Genomic DNA, 20,364 nt, shown 5'->3' with positions numbered 1-20,364 from the left:
AGTAAGACTTTTTCTTGAGTTTTTAGCATTGCGTGATAAATTTTGTGATTCTGATAGTCCCTCAAAAAGTCTGGTCTGGACCTACAGATTTCGATAAATTTTTGAATATTCAGAATATCACAAATATTTTTCATCTTTGGTGGCTTCTAAAAATTTCAACGTTATTTTCCTCTTGAGTCAAAAAATCTAATCATTACAAATTCCCGTGAATTTCTTCTTGATGTCTAACTAAATCTGTGTTGATTGTTCACTCTCATTTTCGAACTTAACACCGGTTTTACTTGTTTTATTTCAAATCAATATTTATTGACAAAAATATTGTTGACTTTTACTAAATCTGCTTTAACAAAAACAAAATAATTTTTGTTCTCCTTTCCAAATCCCAGCAAATGTTTACATAGAAGCAACAATCCATAGACGATTTCCAGGGTAACCAAAATTGATGTTACGTTGCCGCGCCGACGACGTTCAACAAATGAAAACAAACAAAGTTCGAGGGAAGGATACGGAACAGATTGCTTCTGGGGGCTGTGTTGATAAATGCCAAAAGTTAGAAACCTAAGGAGCCAACAAGACGAAGGGGGTTGTAGTGGTGCAGAGTATTGTCTTCCAGTTTATTTTGCAGTTAAAACTTTCTTTAACGTCATCAGCACCACCGTCGTTAGTTAACAAAGAAATTAAGAAAAACTACGAACAAGAAAAAGTGCGATTAAAACAATTTTAAAAGAAACGAGAAACAAATTTTGCCCCTACATTCGCAGAGTTGTTGCATGAAACCAAAGCAAAAACCATCTTCGTGGCTATGACGCAAGAATCCATAAGAAGGTCAAATGCCAGTTATTCCAATATGTACGGAAGGTAGGTAGAGCAAAAATAAAATAAAGCACAAGCTAAGCAAAAACTTAATTTTACAACTTTTTTCAACTCAGAGTCAATCAGAACATGGCCCACGAACGCATGAAGGTCTACTTTTGCACGGATCTGGACAAATCGGTGTTGGTGAATAATTTCGAAAAACGTGGTTGGAGTCAAGTCAGTGCCGATGATGATTGGAATTTCTACTGGGCTGGTGTGCAGACATGTCGCAATATTTTCAGTGTGGACAGCGGCTATCGCATGAATGACAATCAAATGATTAATCACTTTCCCAACCACTATGAGTTGTCACGCAAAGATCTGCTGGTGAAAAATATCAAACGTTATCGCAAAGACCTAGAACGTGATGGCAACCCATTGGCCGAGAAAACCGAAGTGAATTGGTCTGGTGGTGGCTGCAGCACGAGATATTTATATTTGGATTTCATACCCGTTACATTTGTCTTGCCTGCGGATTACAATATGTTTGTCGAAGAATATCGTAAAAATCCTCAAAGTACCTGGATCATGAAGCCATGTGGGAAGTCTCAAGGTGCTGGTATATTTTTGATAAATAAATTATCGAAATTAAAGAAATGGTCACGGGAGGCTAAGGGTGCCTTTCATCCACAAATCGCCAAGGAAAGTTATGTGATATCCCGTTACATTGATAACCCGTTACTGATTGGTGGCAAGAAATTCGATTTGAGGCTATATGTTTTGGTCACTTCATTTCGCCCGCTGAAGGCTTATCTGTTCAAACAGGGATTTTGTCGCTTCTGTACGGTGAAATATGATACCAGCATGACGGAGTTGGATAATATGTATGTCCATCTCACCAATGTCAGTGTCCAGAAACATGGGGTAAGTGAAAAGGGTACACTTCTATGTTTTCAGAATTAAAAGAAATATTCTTAAAAAAATCCCCACTCGCTTATGTTCCCTCAAAAATTAGTCTTAAAAATCCACGCTAGTGGATGTTGCCTCAAAACTTATTCTTAAAAATCCATTCTTGTTGATGGTCCCTCAAAAATTATTTTTAAAAAAATCCACGCGTGATGATGGTCCCTCAATAATTAGTCTTAACCAAATCCACGCTTGTTGAAGGTCCCCCAAAAATTAGTCTTAAAAAGTCAGCGCTTGATGATGGTCCCTCAAAAATTAGTCTTAAAAAATCCAAAAAATATTCTTAAAAAATCCAGGCTTGTTGATGGTCCCTCAAAAATTAGTATTAAAAACACCAAAAAAATATTCTTAAAAAATCCACGCTTGTTAAGGGTCCCTCAAAAAATATTCTTAAAAAATCCACGCTTGTTAAGGGTCCCTCAAAAAATATTCTTAAAAAATCCACGCTTGTTAAGGGTCCCTCAAAAAATATTCTTAAAAAATCCACGCTTTTTAAGGGTCCCTCAAAATATATTCTTAAAAAATCCACGCTTGTTACGGGTCCCTCAAAAAAATATTCTTAAAAAAATCCACGCTTGTTAAGGGTCCCTCAAAAAATATTCTTAAAAAATCCACGCTTGTTAAGGGTCCCTCAAAAAATATTCTTAAAAAATCCACGCTTTTTAAGGGTCCCTCAAAAAATATTCTTAGAAAATCCACGCTTAAGGGTCCCTCAAAAAATATTCTTAAAAAATCCACGCTTTTTAAGGGTCCCTCAAAAAATATTCTTAAAAAATCCACGCTTAAGGGTCCCTCAAAAAATATTCTTAAAAAATCCACGCTTAAGGGTCCCTCAAAAAATATTCTTAAAAAATCCACGCTTGTCAATGGTCCCTCAAAAAATATTCTTAAAAAATCCACGCTTGTCAATGGTCCCTCAAAAAATATTCTTAAAAAATCCACGCTTGTTAAGGGTCCCTCAAAAAATATTTTAAAAAATCCACGCTTCTTGATTGTCCCTCAAAAAATATTCTTAAAAAATCCACGCTTGTTAAGGGTCCCTCAAAAAATATTTTAAAAAATCCACGCTTCTTGATGGTCCCTCAAAAATATTCTTAAAAAATCCACGCTTGTTAAGGGTCCCTCAAAAAATATTTTAAAAAATCCACGCTTCTTGATGGTCCCTCAAAAAATATTCTTAAAAAATCCATGCTTGTTAAGGGTCCCTGAAAAAATATTTCAAAAAATCCACGCTTCTTGATGGTCCCTCAAAAATATTCTTAAAAAATCCACGCTTGTTAAGGGTCCCTCAAAAAATATTTTAAAAAATCCACGCTTCTTGATGGTCCCTCAAAAAATATTCTTAAAAAATCCACGCTTGTTAAGGGTCCCTGAAAAAATATTTCAAAAAATCCACGCTTCTTGATGGTCCCTCAAAAATATTCTTAAAAAATCCACGCTTGTTAAGGGTCCCTCAAAAAATATTTTAAAAAATCCACGCTTCTTGATGGTCCCTCAAAAAATATTCTTAAAAAATCCATGCTTGTTAAGGGTCCCTGAAAAAATATTTCAAAAAATCCACGCTTCTTGATGGTCCCTCAAAAAATATTTTAAAAAATCCACGCTTGTTAAGGGTCCCTCAAAAATATTCTTAAAAAATCCACGCTTGTTAAGGGTCCCTCAAAAAATATTCTTAAAAAATCCACGCTTGTTAAGGGTCCCTCAAAAAATATTCTTAAAAAATCCACGCTTGTTAAGGGTCCCTCAAAAAATATTCTTAAAAAATCCACGCTTGTTAAGGGTCCCTCAAAAATATTCTTAAAAAATCCACGCTTGTTAAGGGTCCCTCAAAAATATTCTTAAAAAATCCACGCTTGTTAAGGGTCCCTCAAAAAATATTCTTAAAAAATCCACGCTTGTTAAGGGTCCCTCAAAAATATTCTTAAAAAATCCACGCTTGTTAAGGGTCCCTCAAAAAATATTCTTACAAAATCCACGCTTGTTAATGGTCCCTAAAAAATATTCTTAAAAAATCCACGCTTGTTAAGGGTCCCTCAAAAAATATTCTTAAAATATCCACGCTTGATGATCGTCCCTCAAAAATTAGTCTTAGAAAATCACGCTTGTTAAGGGTCCCCAAAAAATATTCTTAAAAATCCACTCTTGTTAAGGGTCCCTCAAAAAATATTCTTAAAAATCCACTCTTGTTAAGGGTCCCTCAAAAAATATTCTTAAAAAATCCACGCTTGTTAAGGGTCCCTCAAAAAATATTCTTAAAAAATCCACGCTTGTTAAGGGTCCCTCAAAAAATATTCTTAAAAAATCCACGCTTGTTAAGGGTCCCTCAAAAAATATTCTTAAAAAATCCACGCTTGTTAAGGGTCCCTCAAAAATATTCTTAAAAAATCCACGCTTGTTATGGGTCCCTCAAAAATATTCTTAAAAAATCCACGCTTGTTAAGGGTCCCTCAAAAAATATTCTTAAAAAATCCACGCTTGTTAAGGGTCCCTCAAAAATATTCTTAAAAAATCCACGCTTGTTAAGGGTCCCTCAAAAAATATTCTTAAAAAATCCACGCTTGTTAAGGGTCCCTCAAAAATATTCTTAAAAAATCCACGCTTGTTAAGGGTCCCTCAAAAATATTCTTAAAAAATCCACGCTTGTTAAGGGTCCCTCAAAAATATTCTTAAAAAATCCACGCTTGTTAAGGGTCCCTCATAAATATTCTTAAAAAATCCACGCTTGTTGGTGGTCCCTCAAAAAATATTCTTAAAAAATCCACGCTTGTTAAGGGTCCCTCATAAATATTCTTAAAAAATCCACGCTTGTTGGTGGTCCCTCAAAAAATATTCTTAAAAAATCCACGCTTGTTAAGGGTCCCTCAAAAATATTCTTAAAAAATCCACGCTTGTTAAGGGTCCCTCATAAATATTCTTAAAAAATCCACGCTTGTTGGTGGTCCCTCAAAAAATATTCTTAAAAAATCCACGCTTGTTAAGGGTCCCTCAAAAATATTCTTAAAAAATCCACGCTTGTTAAGGGTCCCTCATAAATATTCTTAAAAAATCCACGCTTGTTGGTGGTCCCTCAAAAAATATTCTTAAAAAATCCACGCTTGTTAAGGGTCCCTCAAAAAATATTCTTAAAAAATCCACGCTTGTTAAGGGTCCCTCAAAAATATTCTTAAAAAATCCACGCTTGTTAAGGGTCCCTCAAAAATATTCTTAAAAAATCCACGCTTGTTAAGGGTCCCTCAAAAAATATTCTTAAAAAATCCACGCTTGTTAAGGGTCCCTCAAAAATATTCTTAAAAAATCCACGCTTGTTAAGGGTCCCTCAAAAAATATTCTTAAAAAATCCACGCTTGTTAAGGGTCCCTCAAAAAATATTCTTAAAAAATCCACGCTTGTTATGGGTCCCTCAAAAATATTCTTAAAAAATCCACGCTTGTTAAGGGTCCCTCAAAAAATATTCTTAAAAAATCCACGCTTGTTAAGGGTCCCTCAAAAAATATTCTTAAAAAATCCACGCTTGTTAAGGGTCCCTCAAAAATATTCTTAAAAAATCCACGCTTGTTAAGGGTCCCTCAAAAATATTCTTAAAAAATCCACGCTTGTTAAGGGTCCCTCAAAAAATATTCTTAAAAAATCCACGCTTGTTAAGGGTCCCTCAAAAATATTCTTAAAAAATCCACGCTTGTTAAGGGTCCCTCAAAAAATATTCTTAAAAAATCCACGCTTGTTAAGGGTCCCTCAAAAAATATTCTTAAAAAATCCACGCTTGTTATGGGTCCCTCAAAAAATATTCTTAAAAAATCCACGCTTGTTAAGGGTCTCTCAAAAAATATTCTTAAAAAATCCACGCTTGTTAAGGGTCCCTCAAAAATATTCTTAAAAAATCCACGCTTGTTGATGGTCCTTCTGAAAAATATTCTTAAAAAATCCACGCTTGTTAAGGGTCCCTCAAAAAATATTCTTAAAAAATCCACGCTTGTTAAGGGTCCCTCAAAAATATTCTTAAAAAATCCACGCTTGTTAAGGGTCCCTCAAAAAATATTCTTAAAAAATCCACGCTTGTTAAGGGTCCCTCAAAAAATATTCTTAAAAAATCCACGCTTGTTAAGGGTCCCTCAAAAAATATTCTTAAAAAATCCACGCTTGTTAAGGGTCCCTCAAAAATATTCTTAAAAAATCCACGCTTGTTAAGGGTCCCTCAAAAATATTCTTAAAAAATCCACGCTTGTTAAGGGTCCCTCAAAAAATATTCTTAAAAAATCCACGCTTGTTAAGGGTCCCTCAAAAATATTCTTAAAAAATCCACGCTTGTTAAGGGTCCCTCAAAAAATATTCTTAAAAAATCCACGCTTGTTAAGGGTCCCTCAAAAAATATTCTTAAAAAATCCACGCTTGTTAAGGGTCTCTCAAAAAATATTCTTAAAAAATCCACGCTTGTTAAGGGTCCCTCAAAAATATTCTTAAAAAATCCACGCTTGTTAAGGGTCCCTCAAAAATATTCTTAAAAAATCCACGCTTGTTGATGGTCCTTCTGAAAAATATTCTTAAAAAATCCACGCTTGTTAAGGGTCCCTCAAAAAATATTCTTAAAAAATCCACGCTTGTTAAGGGTCCCTCAAAAAATATTCTTAAAAAATCCACGCTTGTTAAGGGTCCCTCAAAAAATATTCTTAAAAAATCCACGCTTGTTAAGGGTCCCTCAAAAAATTTTCTTAAAAAATCCACGCTTGTTATGGGTCCCTCAAAAATATTCTTAAAAAATCCACGCTTGTTAAGGGTCCCTCAAAAAATATTCTTAAAAAATCCACGCTTGTTAAGGGTCCCTCAAAAATATTCTTAAAAAATCCACGCTTGTTAAGGGTCCCTCAAAAAATATTCTTAAAAAATCCACGCTTGTTAAGGGTCCCTCAAAAATATTCTTAAAAAATCCACGCTTGTTAAGGGTCCCTCAAAAAATATTCTTAAAAAATCCACGCTTGTTAAGGGTCCCTCAAAAAATATTCTTAAAAAATCCACGCTTGTTAAGGGTCCCTCAAAAAATATTCTTAAAAAATCCACGCTTGTTGGTCGTCCCTTATAAAAAAATTCTTAAAAAATCCACGCTTGTTGGTGGTCCCTCAAAAAATATTCTTAAAAAATCCACGCTTGTTGATGGTCCTTCTGAAAAATATTCTTAAAAAATCCACGCTTGTTGATGGTCCTTCTGAAAAATATTCTTAAAAAATCCACGCTTGTTAAGGGTCCCTCAAAAATATTCTTAAAAAATCCACGCTTGTTGGTGGTCCCTCAAAAAATATTCTTAAAAAATCCAATCTTGTTGGTCGTCCCTTATAAAAAAATTCTTAAAAAATCCACGCTTGTTGGTGGTCCCTTAAAAAATATTCTTAAAAAATCCACGCTTGTTGATGGTCCTTCTGAAAAATATTCTTAAAAAATCCACGCTTGTTGATGGTCCTTCTGAAAAATATTCTTAAAAAATCCACGCTTGTAGATGGTCCTTCTGAAAAATATTCTTAAAAAATCCACGCTTGTTAAGGGTCCCTCAAAAAATATTCTTAAAAAATCCACGCTTGTAGATGGTCCTTCTGAAAAATATTCTTAAAAAATCCACGCTTGTTAAGGGTCCCTCAAAAAATATTCTTAAAAAAACCACGCTTGTTAAGGGTCCCTCAAAAAATATTCTTAAAAAAACCACGCTTGTTAAGGGTCCCTCAAAAAATATTCTTAAAAAATCCACGCTTGTTAAGGGTCCCTCAAAAAATATTCTTAAAAAATCCACGCTTGTTAGGGGCTCTCAAAAAATATTCTTAAAAAATCCACGCTTGTTAAGGGTCCCTCAAAAATATTCTTAAAAAATCCACGCTTGTTAAGGGTCCCTCAAAAAATATTCTTAAAAAATCCACGCTTGTTAAGGGTCCCTCAAAAAATATTCTTAAATAATCCACGCTTGTTGGTGGTCCCTCAAAAAATATTCTTAAAAAATCCGCGCTTGTTGGTGGTCCCTCAAAAAATATTCTTAAAAAATCCACGCTTGTTGGTCGTCCCTTATAAAAAAATTCTTAAAAAATCCACGCTTGTTGGTGGTCCCTCAAAAAATATTCTTAAAAAATCCACGCTTGCTGATGGTCCTTCTGAAAAATATTCTTAAAAAATCCACGCTTGTTGATGGTCCTTCTGAAAAATATTCTTAAAAAATCCACGCTTGTTGATGGTCCTTCTGAAAAATATTCTTAAAAAATCCACGCTTGTTGGTGGTCCCTCAAAAAATATTCTTAAAAAATCCACGCTTGTTAAGGGTCCCTCAAAAAATATTCTTAAAAAATCCACGCTTGTTAAGGGTCCCTCAAAAAATATTCTTAAATAATCCACGCTTGTTCTTCTTCTTTATTGCATATTCGATATCCGAATGTTAGCGACCATATTACATTTCATGTATAATTTTCTTTATAAATTTTTGATAAAATATGAATATAAATCTCTGTTTCTTGCGACACTTATTAAATTTTCTGCATTTCGAAATTCCGTCCATTGTTGAATATTTTGAAGCCAGGACATCTCTTGTCTTCCTCTGCTGCGTTTACCTTCTATTTTGGCTTGTAGTATTCTTTGCAGGATGCGGTATTTTGGGTTTCGCATTATGTGTCCGAGATATGACATTTTTCTCCTTTTTATGTGATCGAAGAGTTCTCTTGTTTTATTCAATCTTCGTAGAACTTCGTCATTTGATACGTGAGCTATCCACGGTATTTTAAGAATTCTTCGATATATCCACATTTCGAAGGCTTCTAAGCGCTTGACATCTATTGCTTTCAAAGTCCATACTTCCACAGAATATAACAAAACTGGCCATATGTAGGCCTTTATGAACCTTGTCTTTGTTGCAATGTTAATATCATGGCTTGTTAATACTCTTTTGTATTTGTGAAAGGCGTCCCTTGCCATTTCTATCCGGCATTTAATTTCTTTGGAGTTATCCCACTGATCATTTATTGAAAACCCGAGATATTTGAAGCTCGACACTCTCTCGAGTGGAGTGTTATGAATTGTTATATTCATGTTTTCAAAATTATTTTTCTTGCTTATTATCATATATTTTGTTTTATTGGTGTTTAATCTTAACCCATATGTTTCACTACACGCAGTTAGTCTTGTGACAAGGTTTTGTAGACCCGATAAGCTGTCTGCTATTAGGGTAGTATCGTCAGCGTATCTGATATTGTTTACGTATTCATTATTTATTAGGACTCCTTCTTGGACGTTGTTAACTGATTCCTTGAATATTTTTTCGGAATAAATATTAAACAATAGTGGGGACAGTGTACAGCCCTGTCTTACTCCTTTGGATATAGATATTTCTTCCGTAATTTCTCCATCGATATTAACATGTGCACTTTGATGCCAATACAGACTTTTAATGCATCTAATTTCTTTCTCGCTTATTCCAATTGACGCCAGAATATCCATGAGCTTGTCATGCTGTACGGTGTCAAATGCTTTCTCGTAGTCTATAAAGCACATAAATATATCCTTATTGACATCTCTACATTTTTGAACCAACACTTGAACGCAGAATAGTGCTTCACGCGTTCCTTTTGCTTCTTTGAAGCCAAATTGTGTTTCACCCATTTCCCTTTCGCATTTTTCATATATCCGTTTATGTATAATTTTAAGGAAGATTTTTAGGGCATGGCTCATTAGGCTGATAAGTCGGTAGTCGTTGCATCTTTTCGGGTGAGATTTTTTTGGGATGGTTATAAATGTGGACTTCAGCCAATCCTGGGGGTATTGTCCTGTGTCATATATGTGGTTAAATAGTTTTGTTAGCAGGTCAACATTGTCACCATTTATCATTTTTAGTATTTCGGCAGGTATTTCGTCAGGACCCGTGGCTTTTCGTTCTCGGAGGGATTTTAATGCATCTTCAACTTCATTGTTTGTGATTGCCTCGCCTGTCATTTGCTGTGATATCCGGTTGTCATAATCCGATCTGGTAGAGTCTCTGAATAAGTTTTGTATGTATTCTTTCCAGATATCTTTCTTCTCAGCAGTTTCAAAAACGGGTTCATTATTATTGTTGTAAAGGACTGATGAATTGGTATTTCTGTAAATGCCGGCTGCTTCTTTCATTTTTTTGTGTAACTGGAAGTCGTCGTGCAGTGTCATCAGTCGTTCAATTTCTTGGCATTGACTGTTCAGGTTGTTATTTTTGGCTATACGCACTTCCCTTTGAATTTCCCTGTTGATTTCCCAATACATCTCGTAGTTACTATTTTTGTATTTTCTACGCTCATCCATCAGTTGAAGTATCTCTTCAGTCATCCAACTTTTACTCTTTGGTTTTGTGTAGTTTCCAAGCGTGTTACGTGCAATTGAATTGATTGTGGTCTTCACACTGTTCCATATATTTTCCACGTCATTCCTGTTGATATTGATTAATTCTGTGTTGACTTGAGAAGAAACGTTAGACCTTATTATAGGATTTTCGAGTTTTCCGATGTCAATTTTTCGATTTCGTGCTTTATTTGACTGGCGTGCTAGTTTTATGTGCATTTTTGCCATCAGGAGATTGTGGTCAGATGGTACATCTGCGCTAGGGTATGTTGTGACCTTTCTTACAGACGAGCAGTGTCGCCTGTTTATTTGGTTCCTTATCACATTGCCGACTCTATCTTGGGGGGATTTCCAAGTATATAACCTTCTTGGCGGCAGGGTGAACAGAGTATTGGTAATTTTCATTTTAAATTCCTGGCAAAATTCGATGAGTCTGTCACCTCTTTCATTTCTATCTCCTAGGCCATATATTCCTTTTACTCCTGCAACTATATCGCTTCCTACCTTTGCATTGAAATCGCCTTGGATTATGGTTATTTCATGCGGCTTTGTTATTTTAATGAGTTCTTCGACTTCAATGTAAAACGCTTCAATCTCGTCATTACTTTTATCTGCTGTAGGTGCATAGACTTGAATTATATTAATGTTGACTGGTTTTGCTGATATTTTTATTATCATAGTTCGATCAGATTTTGGAATGAATCCGATGACACTTTTGGCTATATGTTCCTTCACTATAATGCCAACTCCATTCCGATGATTTCTATTCAAGTTACCTGAAAAGTATATTTTGGCATTTTGGGATACAAAATCTCCAGTGTTTGGCCACCAAGTTTCACACACTCCCAGTATGTCCACATTGAGTCTATCCATTTCAGCTATGGTATTGTTGAGTTTTCCTGCTTCATATAAACTTCGAATATTCCATGTACCAATATTCAGTGTCTTTTTGGTTTTACCTCCGGGGATTCTTAGCACCCTCGAGTTACCGGAGATTGAGGGCCGTGTGTTTTGTTCTGCATTCATTGTTATATGGTTTTCAAGGGATAAATACATCAGTGATTTCCCCTTATCTTCTGATGGGTTTCAAGTTTACCGTCTTGATTTCAGCCGCTCTTCCTAGAGTACAGACGCTGTTTGCAGCCGCCCACTGTGGAAACAGACACCGCTACCTGTTGGTCCGCGAGAGGTATTTGATTTCCCTCCTACGACCCATATCTGGGAAGCATTCCCCTATCCGCCACCTGGGGACGCGTCCTCTAGGGGTTACAGGCTCCCCCGAGGACCACGCTTGTTGGTGGTCCCTCAAAAAATATTCTTAAAAAATCCGCGCTTGTTGGTGGTCCCTCAAAAAATATTCTTAAAAAATCCACGCTTGTTGGTCGTCCCTTATAAAAAAATTCTTAAAAAATCCACGCTTGTTGTTGGTCCCTCAAAAAATATTCTTAAAAAATCCACGCTTGTTGATGGTCCTTCTGAAAAATATTCTTAAAAAATCCACGCTTGTTGATGGTCCTTCTGAAAAATATTCTTAAAAAATCCACGCTTGTTGATGGTCCTTCTGAAAAATATTCTTAAAAAATCCACGCTTGTTGATGGTCCTTCTGAAAAATATTCTTAAAAAATCCACGCTTGTTGATGGTCCTTCTGAAAAATATTCTTAAAAAATCCACGCTTGTTAAGGGTCCCTCAAAAAATATTCTTAAAAAATCCACGCTTGTTAAGGGTCCCTCAAAAAATATTCTTAAAAAAACCACGCTTGTTAAGGGTCCCTCAAAAAATATTCTTAAAAAATCCTCGCTTGTTAAGGGTCCCTCAAAAAATATTCTTAAAAAATCCACGCTTGTTAAGGGTCCCTCAAAAAATATTCTTAAAAAATCCACGCTTGTTAGGGGCTCTCAAAAAATATTCTTAAAAAATCCACGCTTGTTAAGGGTCCCTCAAAAAATATTCTTAAAAAATCCACGCTTGTTAAGGGTCCCTCAAAAAATATTCTTAAAAAATCCACGCTTGTTAAGGGACCCTCGAAAAATATTCGTAAAAAATCCACGCTTGTTAAGGGTCCCTCAAAAAATATTCTTAAAAAATCCACGCTTGTGAAGGGTCTCTCAAAAAATATTCTTAAAAAATCCACGCTTGTTAAGGGTCCTTCAAAAAATATTCTTAAAAAATCCACGCTTGTTAAGGGTCCCTCAAAAAATATTCTTAAAAAATCCACGCTTGTTAAGGGTCCCTCAAAAAATATTCTTAAAAAATCCACGCTTGTTAAGGGTCCCTCAAAAAATATTCTTAAAAAATCCAAGCTTGTTAAGGGTCTCTCAAAAAATATTCTTAAAAAATCCACGCTTGTTAAGGGTCCTTCAAAAAATATTCTTAAAAAATCCACGCTTGTTAAGGGTCCCTCAAAAAATATTCTTAAAAAATCCACGCTTGTTAAGGGTCCCTCAAAAAATATTCTTAAAAAATCCACGCTTGTTAAGGGTCCCTCAAAAAATATTTTTAAAAAATCCTCGCTTGTTAAAGGTCCCTCAAAAAAAAAATATTCTTAAAAAATCCACGCTTGTTAAGGGTCCCTCAAAAAATATTCTTAAAAAATCCACGCTTGTTAAGGGTCTCTCAAAAAATATTCTTAAAAAATCCACGCTTGTTAAGGGTCCCTCAAAAAATATTCTTAAAAAATCCACGCTTGTGAAGGGTCTCTCAAAAAATATTCTTAAAAAATCCAAGCTTGTTAAGGGTCTCTCAAAAAATATTCTTAAAAAATCCACGCTTGTTAAGGGTCCTTCAAAAAATATTCTTAAAAAATCCACGCTTGTTAAGGGTCCCTCAAAAAATATTCTTAAAAAATCCACGCTTGTTAAGGGTCCCTCAAAAAATATTCTTAAAAAATCCACGCTTGTTAAGGGTCCCTCAAAAAATATTCTTAAAAAATCCAAGCTTGTTAAGGGTCTCTCAAAAAATATTCTTAAAAAATCCACGCTTGTTAAGGGTCCTTCAAAAAATATTCTTAAAAAATCCACGCTTGTTAAGGGTCCCTCAAAAAATATTCTTAAAAAATCCACGCTTGTTAAGGGTCCCTCAAAAAATATTCTTAAAAAATCCACGCTTGTTAAGGGTCCCTCGAAAAATATTCGTAAAAAATCCACGCTTGTTAGGGGCTCTCAAAAAATATTCTTAAAAAATCCACGCTTGTTAAGGGTCCCTCAAAAAATATTCTTAAAAAATCCACGCTTGTTAAGGGTCCCTCAAAAAATATTCTTAAAAATCCACGCTTGTTAAGGGTCCCTCGAAAAATATTCGTAAAAAATCCACGCTTGTTAAGGGTCCCTCAAAAAATATTCTTAAAAAATCCACGCTTGTGAAGGGTCTCTCAAAAAATATTCTTAAAAAATCCAAGCTTGTTAAGGGTCTCTCAAAAAAAATATTCTTAAAAAATCCACGCTTGTTAAGGGTCCCTCAAAAAAAATATTCTTAAAAAATCCACGCTTGTTAAGGGTCTCTCAAAAAATATTCTTAAAAAATCCACGCTTGTTAAGGGTCCCTCAAAAAAAATATTCTTAAAAAATCCACGCTTGTTAAGGGTCTCTCAAAAAATATTCTTAAAAAATCCAAGCTTGTTAAGGGTCTCTCAAAAAATATTCTTAAAAAATCCACGCTTGTTAAGGGTCCTTCAAAAAATATTCTTAAAAAATCCACGCTTGTTAAGGGTCCCTCAAAAAATATTCTTAAAAAATCCACGCTTGTTAAGGGTCCCTCAAAAAATATTCTTAAAAAATCCACGCTTGTTAAGGGTCCCTCAAAAAATATTTTTAAAAAATCCTCGCTTGTTAAAGGTCCCTCAAAAAAAAAAAAATATTCTAAAAAATCCACGCTTGTTAAGGGTCCCTCAAAAAAAAATATTCTTAAAAAATCCACGCTTTTTAAGGGTCCCTCAAAAATATTCTTAAAAAATCCACGCTTGTTAAGGGTCTCTCAAAAAATATTCTTAAAAAATCCACGCTTGTTAAGGGTCTCTCAAAAAATATTCTTAAAAAATCCACGCTTGTTAAGGGTCTCTCAAAAAATATTCTTAAAAAATCCACGCTTGTTAAGGGTCTCTCAAAAAATATTCTTAAAAAATCCACGCTTGTTAAGGGTCTCTCAAAAAATATTCTTAAAAAATCCACGCTTGTTAAGGGTCTCTCAAAAAATATTCTTAAAAAATCCACGCTTGTTAAGGGTCTCTCAAAAAATATTCTTAAAAAATCCACGCTTGTTAAGGGTCTCTCAAAAAATATTCTTAAAAAATCCAAGCTTGTTAAGGGTCTCTCAAAAAATATTCTTAAAAAATCCACGCTTGTTAAGGTCCCTCAAAAAATATTTTTAAAAATCCACGCTTGTTAAGGGTCTCTCAAAAAATATTCTTTAAAAATCCGCGCTTGTGAAGGGTCTCTCAAAAATATTCTTAAAAAATCCACGCTTGTTAAGGGTCCCTCAAGAAATATTCTTAAAAAATCCACGATTGTTGAAAATTCTTAAAAAATTAACGCTTGTTGATGGTCCCTCAAAAATATTCTCAAAAAAATCCACTCACATCTTTTCTTTCTCTTCTCAACAGGGTGAATATAACTCCTTACACGGTGGCAAGTGGTCTGTACAAAATCTAGCCCTCTATTTAGAGGGTACCCGAGGCAAGGAAGTTACGGATCGTCTCTTTGGTGCTATTTCATGGCTCATTGTACATTCTCTGCGTGCAGTGGCTCCTGTTATGGCCAGTGATCGGCATTGTTTCGAATGTTATGGTTATGACATAATTATTGACAATAATTTAAAACCATGGCTAGTGGAGGTCAACGCATCGCCATCATTAACCTCAACCACTGTGACGGATCGTATTTTAAAATATAAATTAATTGACAATATCCTTTCGGTGGTGCTGCCACCAGACGGGGTACCAGAGTAAGTAAATCTATTAGAATTTGTTTTATTTTATTAAAGTTATTTTTTTTTTCTTTTCTTTGTAGTGTTCGCTGGAATAAAATTCCCAGTGCCGATGCCTTGGGCAATTTTGAGCTGTTAATCGATGAAGAATTGGCTGCCCAAGAAGAGGCTCAAAATAGTCAACAGAATAAAAATTCCAAATCCATGGGTGGTAATCGTTGGAAGTGATTGAGAAAATGTGTCTAATTTTTATTTTTCATTGCTGTAGCTGTGATTTTGTTGATGTTTAATTTATAGAGTTTTTGTGTGTGAAAAGAAGTGCAATATTTTTTTAAATGAAATTAATATATACATAGATTAAAATAAAATGTTTAAATTTTATTATGACAGAAAACAAATTTGTGTTTTAGTTTGTTTGTTTAGAACTTTTCCAGGTACATATCGCAGTTGTTGCTTTCCACGTCTTAATAATAATAAAAATAGGATCAAAATCCGATCCGATTTTCAAAATTTTAACTTTAAGCTTTATATTTTTACATTTTTATTAAATTGTAGCATATTTATTGCGAAGCTATGTTGTCATAAAATTTAAAATTGAACTATTTTCCTTAGATTGAATAACATGTATTATCCATGTATGCGAAAATGTTGTTTCTATATAGTCGCCTCTCTTTGTCCAAGAGAGCAAACCCACTCATGTATCTACAACAAGAGAAACAATTCAAATTACCAACCAATGCCATTGAGGGGCCTTATTATGTTATTTCAATCAAACATATAAATATGTATGTATGAATTTGGAATTACTCATGTAACCTCTTATAAACATTTCCAATCTCAAGAACAATTTTTTTTTATTTTTTTTTTAACATTTTTACGTTAAAAATAATGATTCGTTTATCTGGGTTCCACTGTCGCAAGAATTGATCGTTTTGTACAGTGGAACCTTTTGGGCAATTTTGGTTTTGCCCCCAGAGATCATGTGATTCCATAGATGGCGCTATTTGCACACATTTGCCAATGCTGCCAACTGTATAAATTTTGATAATATCCCATTAATATAGAATGGCATACTTTTAGGAGCAAAATCACAATCTTAAATTTCACCTTAAATGTGTTGGCAGCACTGGCCAAAACATGAAAATAGCGCCATCTATTGAATCACATGATCTCTGATGGCAAAACCAAAATTACCAGCCAGGTTCCACTGTACAAAATGATCAATTCTTTTACAGTGGAACCCAAATATAACGCTTCATTATTTTTAAATTAAATTTTATTTGAGGGATTTTTTAAGAATATTTGTTGAGGGAACATCAAGACAATAAGCGTGGATTTTTTAAGATTTTTATACCCTCAGCCTTTAGGCTAAAGAGGGTATTTACACTTTGATACGACCAAAAATGTGCCTCATCGAAATAATGATTTTAGACCCCAAGTACGTTTGTACGATATCCGTTTCAGACAATTTTGAGTAGATCTAGCAATGTCCGTCCGTCTGTCTGTCTGTCTGGCTGGCTGGTGCGCACTATAACTCTAGAACGGATCAATCGATTCGGTTCAAATTTTGGGTATCGGAATATTTTGTACAGATTCGATTTAAGTTCGAAGATGGGCCATATAGGTCCACTCCTTCAGGTACCTCCCCCACAAATGTTCAAAAACTGTCGCAAAACTTGTGCGCACGATAACTCTTGTAGGGAATAACCGATTTGGTCCATACTTTGCACATCGTGTAATTTTTACCAAACTTAGATGAGGTTCCAATATGGACTCAATTGGCCCACTCTTCGGGTACCTCCCACACAAAATTTCGGAAAAGTTCGGTTTAGGACCTGGTCTCGAATCTCTTTCATTTTTGTTTACGCAAGTTGTATTCGCTGTCCTCTATACGACGCTGTAAGCTTTATTAGGGGCAAGTCCATACTTCCTGAGAAAATAGCCTGAAAGTTACAAAAAAAAACCGTATGACACCGTGTGTAGTGGTTGGGGCGCAATATAACTCTCGAACGGATCTGCCGATTCGGTCCAAAATTTGGCTTTCGTAATATTTTGTCCAAACTTAGTTCAAGTTCAAAGATGGATTATATCGGTCCACTCCTTCCGGTACCTCCCCCACAAAATTCGAAAATGTTCGGAAAATTTGTTCGAACGATAACTCTTGAAGGCAGTAACCGATTTGGTCCATACTTTGCACATTATGAAATTTCTACCAGACTTAGATGATGTTCCAATATGGACTCAATCGGTAAACTCCTTCGAGTACCTCCCACACAAAATTTCGGAAAAGTTCAGTTTGTTGTAACATCTTGTATTCACTGTCACCTATACGAAGGTACAAGTTTTCTCAGGGGCAAGTCCATACTTCCTGAAAAAATAGCCTGAAAGTTGAAAAACAAACCCTATGACACCATGTTTATGGGTGGAAGCGCAAGATAATTCTCGAACGGAATTTCCGATTCCGGCCAAAATTTGGCCTTCGTAATATTGTTTCCAAACTTAGTTTAAGTTCGTATATAAGTCATGTCGGTCCATTCCTTCAGGTACCTACCCCACAAAAGTTCAAAAATATTCAGAAAAATTGTTCGCACGATAACTCTTGATGGGAGTGACCGATTTGGTCCATACTTTACACATTCTCATAATATCTACCAGATATAGATAAGCTTCGAATATGGACTATATTTGTCCACTCCATCCCGTACCTCCCACACAAAATTTTGGATAAGTTCACTTTAAGACCTGCTATTGAATCACTTTGATTTTTGTTGAATCAACTTACATTCGCTGCCTCAATTACGATGGTAAAAGTTGTTTCAGGGGCAAGTCCATACTTCTTAAGAAAACAGCCCGAAGGGTGTAAAAACCCCCTGTGGCACCCCCATGGTCTATGACGGTCCATTCTTTTCAGTACCTTTTCCGCAAAATTTTAATCCTAATCAACATTTTTGTCGGTTCATACGACCAAAATGTTGAAACCCCCTAAATACATAAGTTTTTTTGTGAAAAAAGTATTTCAATTTGCCCAGGCTGAGGGTATATCTCTGTCGGCCAACCCGACTGATACTTTTTTACTTGTTTTTTTTAGGAACATAACCAGCATAAGCACGGATTTTGTAGAATATTTGTTGAAGGACCAGCATTAGCGTGGAATTTTTAGAATATTTTTTGAGGGACCAACAAGGATTTTTTAAGAACATTTGTTGAGGGACCATAAAGGCAATAAGCGTGGATTTTTTAAGAATATTTTTTGAGGGACCATCACCAGCATAAGCGTGGATTTTTTAAGAATATTTTTTGAAGGACCTTCAAGGCAATAAGCGTGATTTTTTTAAAAATATTTTTTGAGGGACCATCATAAGCGTGGATTTTTTAAGAATATTTTTGAGGGACATCACCAGCATAAGCTTGGGTTTTTAAGAATATTTGTATAATATTCTGCGTGCACCGCCAAGCGGTTCGTATTTATACGCCTTTTTAGCGGGTTCATCTTCGCCCATTCTTATGATATGGCCTAGCCAACGCAATCGCTGCATCTCGATACGTTTAACTATATTGATGTCGTTGTATAGCAGATACAGCTCGTGGTTCATGCGACGTCGATATTTACCGTCAGCGCAGATTGATCCGTAGATCTTTCGAAGATTTTTTCTCTCAAACACACCAAGCACTGCTATGTCTGCTTGCACAAGTACCCAGGCTACGGAGCCATACATCAGCACGGGTAGTATCAGTGTTTTGTAGAGTGTTACTTTTGTTTGACGAGATGTGGCTTCGTTTTTAAACTGCTTACTTAAACCAAAGTAGCATCTGTTGGCCAATACAATTCTTCCTTTTATTTCACAACTGATGTCGTTTGTTGTGTTTACGGAGGTGCCGAGGTAGACGAAGTCTTTTATTATCTCAAAATTATAGGAACCAACAGTTGGTCCGAGCACAATGGACTCACTGCGCGTCGACACCATCAATTTGGTCTTCTCACCGTTTACCGCCAGACCCACTTTAGCAGATTCTCCTTCGACCTTCATAAAGGTATCCGTGATGTCTATATCATCAGCATAAGCAAGTAACATGTGGCTATTGGTGTAGATTGTGCAATTTCTTTTAATGTTTGCCTCTCGCATAACCTTTTCCAGCAGGATGTTCTTTCCTATTTTAACTGAGGATCTCGTGTCAGTTAAAGTCATTTTACAAAGCCGGATTAGCTTTGCGGGGATACCAAATTTAGACATGACTTGGAATATCTTTGAACGCATCGGGCTGTCGAAGGCTGCTTTATAATCGACAAAAATGTGGTAGGTGCCGATCTGCATCTCTTGGGTTTTCGCTAGGATTTGCCGCAGGGTAAATATCTGGTCAATGGTGGACTTGCCAGGTCTAAAGCCGCATTGGTATGGTCCAATTATTTCGTTGACCATGGGCTTTAGTCGTTCACACAATATCCCTGACACTATCTTGTAGGCAATAGGGAGTAGACTTATGGCCCTATAGTTAGAGCATACAGTCTTATCTCATTTCTTGTGGACGGGACACAGGATGCTCAGGTTCCAATCGTCGGGAACTCGTTCTTCCTGCCAGATGGTGCTAACTTGCTGATGAATACACCTTATCAGCGTGTCGCTTCGGTTTTGAACAGCTCGGCTGGTAAGCCATCGGCTCCTGCTGCCTTATTATTCATTAGCCGGTTTATTGCTGTCTTTACCTCGTCTTTGCTGGGCGGTATACATTCAATACCATCTTCTGGGATTGGGTCTGTGGTATCTTCGTCGTCTTCGTTGCTATTGGATACCAACAGTTTTGAAAAATGTTCTTTCCATATCCTGAGCACACTATCAGTTACCAAATTACCTTGCTGGTCTCTACAGGAGGATGTGCCATCAGTTTGATGCTTGACTCTTTGGTAGAATTTTCGGGTTTCATTCTGGTTCCTGTACATCTCGATTTTTTCACACTCCCGCTTTTCCATCTCCCTCTTTTTCCTGCGGAAAAGACGTTTCTCCTCTCTCTTTTTCTCCCTGTATCTCTCTCGTGCGCTACGCGTTGCTACGGATTGTAAAGTAGCCCTATATGCCGCATTTTTCTCTTCGCTAGCAGCACGACACTCCTGATCATACCATGGATTCCTTGGTGGAGGTCTCTGGTATCCAAGTATGGATTTTACGGCTGTTTGAATGGAGTGGGCAATACTTTGCCATTGCGCTGATATGTTATCGGGATGAGGAGTGCTTTGATTAAGCAATTGTGCTAGTTTAGTGGAATATGCTGTGGCTATCTGTTGTGATTGCAGCTTACCGATTTCTAACTTTCGTGTTGTGTCTGTTCGTACTTTCTGTGCTACGTTTGACCGGGTGCGTACCG

The 20,364-nt window shown here is 35.9% G+C and overlaps 1 protein-coding gene across 1 annotated transcript; it reads left to right on the top strand.

Moving 5' to 3' along the window:
* Positions 1-305: 305 nt before the first annotated feature.
* TTLL1A (Tubulin tyrosine ligase-like 1A) lies at positions 306-15,404 on the top strand. Its single transcript, XM_073976215.1, has 4 exons — positions 306-858; positions 930-1,719; positions 14,684-15,024; positions 15,090-15,404. The coding sequence occupies exons 1-4, from the start codon at positions 803-805 to the stop codon at positions 15,232-15,234; spliced, it is 1,332 nt and encodes a 443-aa protein (XP_073832316.1). The 5' UTR covers positions 306-802; the 3' UTR covers positions 15,235-15,404.
* The last annotated feature ends 4,960 nt before the right edge of the window (positions 15,405-20,364 follow it).

Source organism: Musca autumnalis, unplaced genomic scaffold (genome assembly GCF_047663935.1).
Source record: "Musca autumnalis isolate F117 unplaced genomic scaffold, ASM4766393v1 scaffold_3, whole genome shotgun sequence".
Taxonomy (NCBI): domain Eukaryota; kingdom Metazoa; phylum Arthropoda; class Insecta; order Diptera; family Muscidae; genus Musca; species Musca autumnalis.
This window is presented reverse-complemented; position numbering and strand designations above follow the sequence as displayed.